At 43.5% G+C, this 13,654-nt stretch overlaps 1 protein-coding gene across 5 annotated transcripts in view; it reads right to left on the bottom strand.

Moving 5' to 3' along the window:
• The window catches only part of ACADM (acyl-CoA dehydrogenase medium chain), a 101,394-nt gene that overhangs the window by 30,295 nt on the left and 57,445 nt on the right, over positions 1-13,654 (bottom strand). For all 5 annotated transcript variants that reach the window (XM_085879933.1, XM_085879934.1, XM_085879931.1 and 2 more), the window contains one exon: positions 964-1,044. In XM_085879933.1, the coding sequence (XP_085736059.1) occupies positions 964-1,044 (81 nt within the window). The remainder of the gene's footprint in view (positions 1-963; positions 1,045-13,654) is intronic.

A 13,654-nucleotide genomic window follows, 5' to 3' on the forward strand; every position in this document is an offset into this window, starting at 1 on the left:
TAAGCCAAAAAACGATTGTTACCAAACATTGCAAGGTTCACTAGAAATATGCTGCTCTGCCACCGGAATATTGTGTAAAGTTTGATGACAAAACCTCAAATGGTAAAAATATTGACAGACACAAGCGATGACTAAACCACGTGTCCTGACGCACGGGCGGGCGGACCAATGATAATTGCTCATGCTACAATTGTATAATATCACGTACATGCCTCCGTTATTTTACTGTACATTTAGTAATATTGTCGTTTTACTTTATGTACACAAGGTCAAGGCTTGTGAAAGAACTCGTACACGAAGCGGATCAGGACACAACAGGACAAAGCAACAGTAGAGAGTGGGGGGGGGGGGGGTTCTCAGGACAGGTCACCACTCAGTTTGCTGCATCATATTTCTCATAATTTGAGGAAAATGCTGATTATTGCATTAAATTACAATACATTTCAATATAATGTGTCATTTTAAAAGGGTCATTATTGTCTTATTACGGTCCACATTATTATCAATATTATTTTTCCTGAATACCGAAGTGCTGTAATCAATTTATGAGCAAATTTTTTAAAGCCAAATTAGGCTATAAATTGGCCTAAAATGACAATTTCAAAGGCCAACACCCCAGGCCCTAAAGTTAGTCCCATGTAGAATTGATTCTGCTTTGTCGTTTGCTTGTAACAACAAAAAAATGCCTTCAAAGCTTTTTTGGAGCCCTTTATTCTGAGTTGGCTGGCCGTCTCAGGAGTGGCTCCGATGGATCGTGGTCACTTTATTTCTCCCGACCCCAACTCAATCCAAATTACACATCAGTGTAAATTAATAACTACAATGCATTTAATCATGAAAAGCACTGTTCCGTTTCATAGCAACGCAATAGAACGTTTGCTATATCGGGTCCAGCGACAAACAATTGAGTTGTCAGATTTTAGCAAAGGAAGAATAAGTATGTGAATGAAGAGTTATACTCACACACATCAAAGGCGCTTCTGTCAATCGCCCCAAATATTTCTTTTGCTGTTCCTTGGTTCCAGCAACCAACAATGGAGATGTCTGGAATGAGGGAAAAGGTAAAATGGGATTCGATATGTTAAAACATCTGGACACGTCGACGTTCCATTTCTTTGCAACAAGTAAGAAATAATTTCCACTCCCAGATTACCAGAAAAGAGCTCACAGATCCAACAATCAAGATTCCCCGTCTGTTTTCTTTGATGGATGATGCACGCAATTTTGGCTGCAATTTCTTTCAAATAATTCTTACTAGACATAAACTGCAGACACAATATTTCCAAGATGGCAATAAAAACACAGGCATTGATACATTTAACTCATTAGTATTGGGTCAGATTTTGCTTTCAAATGTTCGTACCTGTGTGTTTATGCAGAGCTTGACATTAACGGGTGTTCGATGCCTGGAGCACCTCATTTTAGCGTCAGGTACCCACGTTTTACGAGTGGTTGGGTTTTGGATGTCCTGTAGGGCACCCTCAAAATCGAATAGCAAACATCAATTTTGACCCCAAATTTACGAGCGCCATGATCGGAGTGACAAGGGTTTTTGAAATTGACTTTGTACGATGAAATGTCGCCAAAGTTAGAGGTACCATTAATAATTCTCAAATGCATGTGGTTTGGAGGAAGATTAATAATATGGTTTGCGGGGATTTTTTTTATTAAAAATTTGGTTTGGGGGAAGATGCAGCAAATTTGCAAGTCCAAGAACCAAGGTGTGAAAATGATTGGTTCATTACGGTTCACAATTTCATGATCATGAAGGAGCGACATAAAAAAGAACGTGGTGTTGCGGTTTTGCGAAGCCGGAAGTCCCCTCCCCCCCCCCAGGCAATGGCAAACAACATATAGCAGTCCCGAGACAGTTATTTGATGAGTACTCGTTTTAGGTAGCCCTTCCCTTATGTCTAGTGGGTTTATGGGACAAAAATGTGTTGTGAGGGGTTTTTGGTAGGTCTTTATTCTCATTCATTATTCTTTGTCCTTCACTTAAGGCGCCGTCACACCTTGACCTTTTCGCCAGTAATGGCAACGTATAAAAATGTATGTAAAACGTTGGCGTACGCTGAAGTTTTGAGGTTTTTAAAAAAAGTTTTGGTCGTATTCATAACGTGTTGGTCGTATGCATAACATAGTAGTAACGGGCACAGAACGTTTCGTTGTCTGATAGATAACTTATACCAACGAATGCTTAGCCTGTTGTCGGCGTTCACAACCTATGCCCAACGATAGTTTAACTTCGGCATAGCACGCTGCACGTATCGCCGACGATCACGTGGCGTAGCCTGTTAAAAACCTGCCGCACCCTGATTTAAATCATAACCACCTGAAAATTGGAAGTGTCAACATCCCAATCACACCTTGACGATTTAGCCAGCGTATGCCGACCTATGAAAAATGTGTCTAAAACGCTGGGACACGTCGAATACGGTATGGGTAAGTTGTGTATACATTAGGAGCACGCTGAAAAACAATGAAGTACGCTGGCATATTCCGTGGTACGTCTAGTACGTCGTGAAATTCCAAGCATGCTGAAAATTTTACGACGTAATCGACGTATGGCTCACAAGTTCCGCATACGCTGGCATAAGTTCTCGGCACGCTCCGTGATCATTGGCACACGTCGGACACACGTTACTTGTAAGTTACTCAGAAGTCGAAACGTGTCGTGGTAATGTTTAGCATACCCTAAACTTAATTTTTAACCTACGAGTAACGTGCTTTGAACCTATGTGTAACGTATCTCAAACGCACATTGACGTATGTAGACGAATTTGATTGACGTCTTCCGGACGACCACAGAACTGACTGAACGTGTTTCTAACTTACATCTACCGTATAATGGCGATTTGGCAGCGTTTAGTGGAATTGGTATATACAAATGGGCTTCACACGAGGAACCCGTCAGTGTTCCAGACTCCATGTTGAGTCGATGTCAATGTCAGTAGTATCAGTAGTAGTAGTGTTAGGTGAGCGTGCCAGTAGTAGTAGTAGTAGTATTGGAAGTAGTAGGTCCATGTCAGTAGTAGTAGGTGAGCGTGATGGGGAGGGTGTGGGTGATGATGGATCCTCGTTGCGTCCACGAATAGGAGACTACTTTGCACCATTGTTCGATGTTCTTTTCGGCTAATTTTTTTTTCTCATTCCCACGATGAACTAGTTTTTTGTTTCAGTTTTTAAAGTATTCAAAACAACTTGGACAAATGCATAATGTACGAGTAATGAACACAGAACGCTTCGATAACTTGTAGATAAGTTATACCAACGATTGATTAGCGTGTTTTAGGCATCCACAACCTATGCCCAACAATAGTCTAACGTATGCATAGCGTGGCAGCGTATCGTCGATGATTACGTGAGGTTTTCTATTCATAGGCTGCAACTTCACTTTTAATAAATGCGTCACTCGCCTATTGTTTTTGGACGCTGGTGCTCGGCAATTGAAATCGTTTTCATTGAACGAGTTAAATCGCTTCCACAGCACTGCAGTCACGGCACCAACAGCAGCAGGCTCAGTGCCAGCCTCATGCCAGGCTCAAGCGGATCCCTGTAGAAGGTGTACTGCTTGGTTATCCTTGGACCCACTCTGGCAAGCAGCTCGTCAAACATCGCTGGGGGCATTCGCAGGAAGTTGATGAAGGATGCATGGTCCTCGTTCCGGAGTTCCACCATGAGCTGGTCATATATGTCGTAATGGCGTCGCCTCCCGATCCATGGTCTGATCCAGATCCTTCTCCTCCGTTCACATCTTCTTCTCCTGGTTATATTGGCACGCAACTGGTGCAGTGTCAACTCGATGAGGTCATGTTGATGTTGGAGGACAGGTAGGTATTGTCATCTCAGCCTTGCCGTATCCTCCATCTCTCGGAATGACATGGACACGTACTCACTACGAAGTCTAAAAAAAAGACGGGTGCCTCCTGCGAAGCCCCTTTTTATATACCAATTCCCCTAATCGCTGTCAATACGCCATTATACGGTATCTGTAAGTTACAAACGCGTTCAGTAAGTTCTGTGGTCGTCCTAAAGATGTCAAGTACGTCTACAGACGTATTTGTGCAGAGGACAAGCTTTACAAATAATTCCCAAGCACGTTACTCATAGGATATAAATAAGTCACGGGTACCCTAAACATTACTTTGACGTGTTTCGACATATGAGGAACTTTCAAGTAACGTGTTGCGAAGTGTGAACAACGTTCGTGTAGCGTGCTTACAAAATGTTACTCATTGCTTAGAAATAAATTTCAGGTACGCTAAACATTACCTCAACGTGTTTCGACTTATGATCAACTTACAAGTAACGTGTGTCGACGTGTGTCAACGATCGTGTAACGTGCCTACAACTTATGGCCATCGTAGCGGAACGTGTGAGTCATACGCCGGCATACGTCGTAAAATTTCAAGCATGTTAAAATTTGAGGACAACCCAAAAGTACAACGTTTAACGGCAGCGTACTACGACGTATGGCAGTGTTTTTCAGCGTGCTCTTAACGTATACAAAACGTACCCATCACGTATTCGACGTGTCCCAGCGTTTTAGACAAATTTTTCATAAATCAGCATACGCTGGCTAAATCGTCAAGGCGTGACAGCGGCTTTACTTTACTTTGCACACATGACCTCTCCTTCACGCATGCCTGCACGCAACAGCTCATTTTCATATGTGTGCCATTTCCCGTTCAAACCTCGTGCCATTCCCCAACCGACACTCGCCTCAGACCTTAGCCATACTCGAACCACAACGCTACAACATTTCTACAACCATCACAATGCCCTAATAAAAAAAATCCCGACACCAATCCAAGCTCGCTTACCTCCACCAATAACTGCCACAACCGGTACGATGCTTCAACCACCTTGCCATAACTCAATGGTACACCACAACTATAAACTCCGCAGACACAGTCTCTACCATGGACACCCACCACTGTCGTTTGAAGATGTCGGGGAACAATGGACGCCATGTACCATTGCAGATGCTCGTGCTTGGGATGTTTTGGCATATAACTTGAAGCACAACTATGCACGAGAATCCATTTAGCATTGTATGGATAGCCCTAGCGCTCCACTCAATAACGGCCCCCATTTGGGGTCCAGTGCATGTTCCTGGCCGGAGCACGCCACCAGACACCCTTGCCCCATGTTAACCTTGGATTTCCTTCGCATAGTGAGGCGCAGGAATGAATGAAGCCATTTCTGGTACAAAGTCGACGTATGGTTGGGGCCAAAACCAGAGGAAGCATCCGTGCACCAATGGGGATGCTTGGAAATGTCAACCGCCCGTACTAATCCACCGAGCTGTTAGTGTTACCGAGCTCACTAGACAATTATAGGTACTCTGCGAGGGGGTGGGGGGGGAGAGAGAGACACTTTTGGCTTGGTCGGTGGTATGGGGCAGAAGGTGGAGCTGAACAGGTGGACGGAGCTCGGGGAACGGAGCGGAGCACTGGGTGGGTGAGCGAACCAAATGCCAGACCGATCAGAGTTATCAGACCACAGACTTCCTAACACTTCGTTAGTAAACCATCTTCTCACGCATTTTTCTTCTTCTTCTTCTTCTTCTTCTTCTTCTTCTTCTTCTTCTTCTTCTTCTTCTTCTTCTTCTTCTTCTTCTTCTGTCTCCTCTGCTGTGGATGACACAGAGCAATCGGTAAGAGCACGTCCTGACAAACGTTCTTTTCAGTGACCCCACAGACATGCACCTCTTTCCATTTTTCTTCTCTGCACCTCATTGTATCCATTTTGCACCTCCTTCAACCACGCACCCAGACAGCCTCAGTTTTCCTCCTCCTTCCACTCCGAAGTGAATACAACAAGGAAACAAGGAAATCCAACACAGGTGGAGGCCATTCAGCCCATCATGCCTGCGCGAACACCACACCAACCCAATATGCAAAGAAAATGCCCAAAAATATACATATGTATATATATATATATATATATATATATATATATATATATATATATATATATATAAATATATACTGAATATAGATATATGTTTTTAATTAATGAAAAAAAAAATGTTTGCAATTTTTTTTTTTGGTATTTTTGTTTTTGTTGTAATTTTTTTTCTTCCCCTCGGAGAGGGGGCATGGACTTGGTTAAAAACACACATCAACCACACAATCCCCTTAACAAGACCCCCACCAACAGCACTCCGTACACAATCACCCATCAATACTCAAACTCCCTAAAAGTCCTGTCAACATCCCCAGACCCCTCAATCTCCATAACTTCCAGGTCCCTATCAAATTCTAATTTAAACTTATCTACTTTTTCTGCTGCCACAATAGTCCAGTAGAATTACACTATAACCTGAAACAAATTGCAATAGTTTTTTTTTTATTGCTGGATCTTGTTCAGGGGGTCACCCTGAATGTCCCAATATAAAATAGGACAAAATGGGACCACCGGAAATGCCCTAATTAGCATAAATTCAAAATGGCCGCCATTGAGCACTTGGGGGACTGATATCTCCTAAATGGTGCGTTTTAGACCCCATAAATGTATTATTAGCAGATAGGAAAGTGACCCCAAGGAATCCAAATATGTCGTCAAAATTTGTATATGATGTCATATATGTCAGAAATGACGTCATTGATATAATTTATGTTTTCCTCAATGTTTTTGTCGGAAGTACATGTATGACATTCTTTGGAAATATCCTAGTCTGAAATATGTTCCATGAGCTATGCCTTGTACATTAACAAATTCAAATGTATACCTCCACAGAGTCTGTCCGATACATGTCCTGGCTTATTCACATGATGAGGTTTTACTTAGTCTGAATCAATATCGGTGGCAACATCCCCCTTATAAGTGCATGATGTCCCTTTGCATCCCGTGCATGATGGTGAACACTCTAAGCCATTTTTCCAATAGCTGCAACGTTGGGGTCACAATCACCCTTGCATTGGCACCGGATTATTTTCAACAGATATTCCGGTGCAGGAAGCAAGTCCATCTTGTTTGGCTGCATTCGACCATCTGACAAATGCCACCCCCAATCCGTTGGATTCAGTTCTTCTTTCCCCATCCAAACCTGGGCTTGATAGTAAACCCTCTGTGAGTGATATCTTGCTGCGTTGGATGTTGGAGGTAGCGTCTGTACTTGGACACTGCGAGCACTGGTAGCCACCTTTTCTGAGAACTTCCTGGCTCTCAGGTCATCCAGGCTTTCTTCCATCTTTCCACCACATAGAAAGACAAGAGCGCTCTCTCCTGCTTTATCTACGTCCTCTACCCCCAACCCTTCTTGAGCCAACTTTGGAATTCGCGACTTAAACTCATCATGATTTTGGGATTTCTTCACGGGCGCTCATTTCCCTATCCCAAATATCCTGGATGTTGTGTCGCATCCAGCAATGGCATGGATCACTGGCAAGAGACTACACAATTCTTTCCCCAACTGCTTCTTGAGGCAAACAACGTCCCAGACTCTCCTCTTTACCTCCTTCTCCCCACACTTGCGTTCTGACCTGAAGATGAGTCCTTTGCAATCATCACCGCAATAGAAACACAACAGTGCAAGAAGATCTGTATCTTCTCCTATTAGTTGCGTACGAGCAGATGTTGAACACCTTATAGCCGTTTTCACAATCAAGACATCAGCATCACCATCTGCGCTTTGGGTCTTGATGCCGTTTTCACCCATCTTTTCCATCAGCAAATGTATAAAGCTCTGCTTGTTCTCAGCATTTGCAAGAAAGTGTTCCTTTTTTTTTAGTTAGTGGCATTTGGGGGGAAAAAGAAACTCGTGGACTAACAGCTCCCTTCGTTCTCCTCTGATGGGTAACATCTTTGGTGGAAGGGCCATGGGCGTATCCGTCAAATACTACAATGGCATTTTTGTAGTGCTTTTGGACATGGGTGATGTAGTTATCACAGATTTCCTCGTAGGTGTCATCTTTCTTCCAAGGTATTCTGTAAAGGAGAGATCCGCCATCTAGTACGTAGTACTCAGGGATGCGCTGTGGTGCCTCTCCTCCAACTGCTGTTGGTGCACAGCTCTCAAGTGCGTCGGCAAGTTGTGGCTTATTCGCTTCTCGCATAACTCCGTGGGCATCAAACAAGGACGCAAGATAGCTTGAGAGTTCGTGCTTGAACAGGCCCTTCAAATCTCTGTTTGGTTCACTGTTCACAACAAGGAGCAGGCGCTGGAACAGCAGTTGTGGATCAACTGGTACAGCAATGGTTTCATTGCCTGCAGAGACAACCTTCTGACCCATTATTTTGGCGGTGTCTGCCTTCTTAAATAAATACTCGAACATATTCTGGCCAGACATCTTCTGTTGAATAGCTGAACCAACTTCTGCTTTATGTGGGTTTTCTGAACTGTGTAAGACGACTCCAGTTGCAATGTTCCTGAGGTTGTCTGACTGGACAAGTGGATTTCGGTCTTGAAGGAATTTTGAGATTGTGTCGGTGTTTTTGCAGTCCCGGGCTTTTCTCGACCACGACATCTCTTTGTGCTGATCGCTGGTGCAATAATGGGTCCCTGTTAGATTTTGCATGCTCTCATTTACAGATGCACATGCAGGCACAGCTAACAACCATCGTGTCCTCTGAGTTTCCTCCATGCCACGACCACGGGTCAATCCACCAGTTGACTTCAGAGTCCGCATTAAGACTTGTTCAATTACAAGGTCAGTGGAGAGACCCGCCCAGAACCTGTCAGTTCTTCGAATGACAAATTTTCCAGAGCGGAACTGATGGTGAACATCCGGGTGAGTCTTCTCCAAGTTGAGCATGTCTGTCAGGTAAACATGGCCGGACTTCGTGTAGTGCGAATGTCCTGCGGCAGCAAGGTGTGGCAACATCTTCCACAGTGAGGACAAGTGGAGGTCAAAATCGCCTGTTCGTTCTGCCTTCAGAAACTGGAGAAGTCGCTCGACCATCGACATGTACTGTAGCCACAGTTGGCCCATCGGGAACTCAGCGATCCTTGACGTGTGTTTCTGCAGGACCTGGCTTATCCTCTTCAAGACGTCACGACTGCATGCTTCTTTCGCTTGAATATCATCCGCAAGTAGACCATCGTATAGCTGACCTGCCTCTTTGAGATCTGGGTGCACATCATCTCTTTCACTCAATATTATCATATTTGACTCTTCGTTTTCATGGGACATGAAATCATATGCTTCACACAGAATCATTGAATTCAGAACTGCATAAATCGGTGTATGCCCCCGTATAGCCCGAGCATAGGCCTTGCCATTCAGGATGTAGTCTACTGCATTTTCGGCATAAACTAATTCAAGTGCTTCCCGAAGTCCTGAGGCATTCATGAGGTGTCCAATGGATCCAAGATAACTCATCATGAGGTGAAAACCTCCCAACTTGAGGACTACTTTCTTCATTTCGCTAGATTTGTCCTCATGATGAATGATCGTCCGCGCTTTCAACCACAATGGCAGATCAAATGTCAGAATAGGAATGGTACTGTGTTTCCTGTTTTCTTCGACAACAAACAGCAATGTAGAGTAGACGCAGGACATGTTGGTGGGGTCTAAGTCTATCATCGGAAGGAAGTGTACGGATGATTTACCTGGATGTTCACCCTTGCATATAGCTTGCATCATTGCTGACCACCCTGGTCTACTGGGACAAAGGGGAAAGGAAATCTTCCAGAGAAGATTTAGGTTGGAGGTAAGATCGTTGACAATTAAATGAGGCAGTTTCTGGAAAAGTAATGACGACTTTTTCTCAAGAAACCTGTTGTAATAATGGATGGCAATCTTAGCTGCTGGGACCCCATCATCTAGATAGGCTAAGAATCGTGGTACTGGCTTCTGACTTAGTACTTCTGGTGTACAAGCTACCACTATTCCCAGACCATGGAATGTACCATGGCCATCTAAGGTGCGGAGGTTGTGGTCTACATTGTCGGCAATGTAGTGGCCAAAGTGAACCGATTTTGGGTAGGTTGTATCACTTGACCTGGCTGCAGACTTGGAGAAGCGCAAAACCTCATCATAGGATAAGCATAGGCCATGAGCATAAAGACTGTCTATCAAAAATCTAGAACCATACAAATGGTGCAGGTGGACACCTAGCCCAAATGGGATGGGTGCAAGGACGGTTCGAGGCCGAGTCGCTTGCATGATACAATGGCCTATTGTGGCAACCTTCAGGTCATTTGCACCTGGGAAAAGACCAGACAAAATAAGCTGAAGTGATTCTGGCAAGTATTTCAAGTTAAGATTAAGAGACCTAAGTTGAACTGGGTCTGGGAATGTTGATTTAGAAGTGTCCTGCGCTTTAATGTCCGATTTGATGAGTTCACCTGCAGTCTTGATAATTATTTGTCGCTTCTCATCAGCTTCATTGTCCATTTTAGGAGTGTCATAAAATTCCTGGAGGATCTGCGCTTGAGCTTTCCTGAATGTCACAATGTTCGGTCTGCCATTTATGTTCGTGATCACAACCCGCTCTCCAAAATGTTCAAATAACTTTACACGCATATACATTGGAGAGAATGGGTCTTCACATATCTTTGACATTTCATCAACAAGATCAGTGACCGTGGTTTGTTCATAGACATTTTCCTGTAGGTCAGCGATGACCTGCAGGAATGCCTCTTGTCGTTGAATGTTTGTCCACCTCCCTAGCTTAGTCGGTGGAATAATGCTGCTGGTGTCACTTCTGTAACGGAGTGGTATTTGCTTCCCTGTTCTGAAGTTTACACTACAAACTATGTGGTAAATGGCATCTGCCGCATGAAGGTCAACGGAAGATGCCAAACATCCCCGAACTTTCTCTGCCCAAGGATCGTTTGAGGGCCTTTGGTCACATGCTTTAAAGATAGACCTCTGGAAGTCCCACGTTCGAACAGGGTAAGAATCATCAGAGTTGGTGCTTGCTGACATCCCACAAAGGAAGCAGTGTTCCAAAAAGTTAAATATGGGTTCAATAGAACGGCGACTTGGTGGCTCTGGCTCCTCCCGAAACTTTCGTTTTAACGAAAACTGTATAGATTTCTTGCTGCAAAAGTCTAGTCTGCATTCAGAGTGGAACTTCTGCCCCACCATCACGTTGATGGCAACTCCTCTTGATTTTGCAGCTTCCCTCACAGTATGGGCACCCTTCTCTGTCAAAGTAAACGTTTGTCGGCCATCGTCAAGCTGTTTCTCGCACATGGCACACTTTGTGTCATCCATGGTGTAGATGTCACCCTGTGGATGGAAAATTAGTTTTAGGATATTGTCAAAACTATGCTAAATTCTACGAAAATCAGTCAAGTCGTTTACCTAATGCTATGTGCGTACATACGACGTTTAATACCCCACACAGACAATCTGAACCAAACACCATATACACAGTACACTCTACAGCAGTCACTACACAAAGCATGCAAAATGAAATCAGTCATGCCCACAGTGTAAAAATAGCCGCATAAATCTGATGTATTGTACAGATACACTCATGATCACCTGAACAAAGAGTCACCTGGCCGTTGAGTCCATTTACCTAAGGTGAAATGTGCTGGTGTAGGTTACCCTAATGGGGGGGGGGGGTTCTTGTGTTCCATAGTTTATTTGTCAATCCCGATGTATACGATAGATAAGGGAAAATAAACTCTTTTGAATTTGATTTGAATTTGTTTGACACCTATGACGTCATATATGATGCCTATGACATCATTTCTGACATATATGACATTATATACAAATTTTGACGACATATTTGGATTCCTTGGGGTCACTTTCCTATCTGCTAATAATACATTTATGGGGTCTAAAACGCACCGTTTAGGAGATATCAGCCCCCCAAGTGCTCAATGGCGGCCATTTTGAATTTATGCAAATTAGGGCACTTCCGGTAGTCCTATTTTGTTCTATTTTATATTGTGACATTCAGAGTGACCCCCTGAACAAGATACAGCAATTAAAAAAAACTATTGCAATTTGTTTCAGGTTCAGCCATTCTGGGGCTAAATCTGCTGGACTACAAACTTTCCAGGGAGACCATTCCATGCATCAACTACTCTCCGAGTGAAAACCCCCTGCCTGACTACCGTCTTAACTCCCCTCTTCAATACTCTCAGGTCATGACCCCGGGTTCTGTCACTGTCTACTCTGTTGAATAATTAATTCATCTGCACTTATTTTATCGATATCTTTCGTCATCATAAACATCTCTATCATATCTCCTCGTAACCGCCTCATTATGGGATGGGAAGCATTAGTCCCTCGGCTGCGCCAGGAACAACAGAGGTCGCAACAAAACACCTATCTGTTCTCATCTTTCTTTGCTCATAACTTTCCTTGGGGAGTTTCTGATGGCACCTGTCTTAGTATAATTTAAGATTGTAGAAGTTCTTTCTCTCGGTTTAGTTCTGCCCTGTGTCCTTTTGTAAATATCTGCATGCCCTTTTGCTTCATTTATTGTCATAAATTGTTTGTGTTATAAATGTACCAGGTTCGTAGCATCTTTTCCCTAATGGTCCAGCATGTTCCGCACGCAGTATAGTCAGGAAGTTCTGCCAAGCATCATTTGCTCTAATTAGCCGGTGCGTACTTGCAGCTCTGCTCGACTGCACCTGATCCGGTGACTAATTAGAGTACGCATCATGTACAGGATTAGAGTACCCTTTGAGACAATTAGAGTACCCTTTGATGTGGCCGTCCACACGTAAGGTATCATTTTTATATATATATATATATATATATATATATATATATATATATATATATATATATATATATATATATATATATATTATATTGGCCATTTTTTTTGATAGTTCGGAGGAGGACTTGGGGGGGGGGGGAGGATGGGGTGGGGGTGCCAAATTAATTTTCTCAGCGGGGCTTGACTCATAATGAAGTTGCCTGCATAGGTGAGCTATTTCTCCAAAAAATGTATGGGGCAGTTTGGTGTACCTCTCCAGACAAGCATCGTTACATCCGGTACATGATGCGAGTCAGCAGATCCTGTCTCCTCAGCCAGGTTCCAATGAGAAAGCTTTCCCCAAACTTCAGTGGCTGCAAAGTACCACTCCTGCAGAACATACTTAACAGTGCAACAATGGTCGGGCAATGAGTTGTCTCCCACTGAGATGGGATGGCAGTTCAGAAATGGGATGCCATTTCCAGTGGACAGTAATTGACAGTGGAACCTGATAGCGTACTACGCATGGTATCATGTGGGTGCAAGGAAGGCTGTGGGAAGAAATGACATTGCTGCCAGGCTGGTCTATTCTGCACTCCGGTGTGCTCTACGTGCATTCGGCAAACATGCATCAATGCCTGTCCCATTGAAGATTCTGAAAACGATTCTGCTGATCTATGGTATGGGGATGTTATACCTTCCAGTGGTATTAGTATGTTACACCTTACGTTTTCTATCTGGCATAATTGAAGATATTTTGCTTGAATTTCCAAGTTATACTGCAAATATCATCCTCAAATTGAATTTATGAAGATTCCTTTGAGTTCCTCATTTCTCCAAACCTGGGTCGAGACCCCCAAAAACATTTTTCTATGATGAGTAATAACAGTTATGGCTCTTTTAGTGTTTTCCTGATATTCGCAAATCGCAACGGTGGCCATCTTGGATTCTGAGTTTTCTTCAAGTGGGATTTTTGGGGACTTTACTCCATGGTGTTAGATAGACGTAAAAGCAACCTTTCTGAAAAAAA

Source organism: Eptatretus burgeri, chromosome 4 (assembly GCF_056783735.1).
Source record: "Eptatretus burgeri isolate ZD-2024b chromosome 4, Ebu_testis_v1, whole genome shotgun sequence".
NCBI classification, from domain to species: domain Eukaryota; kingdom Metazoa; phylum Chordata; class Myxini; order Myxiniformes; family Myxinidae; genus Eptatretus; species Eptatretus burgeri.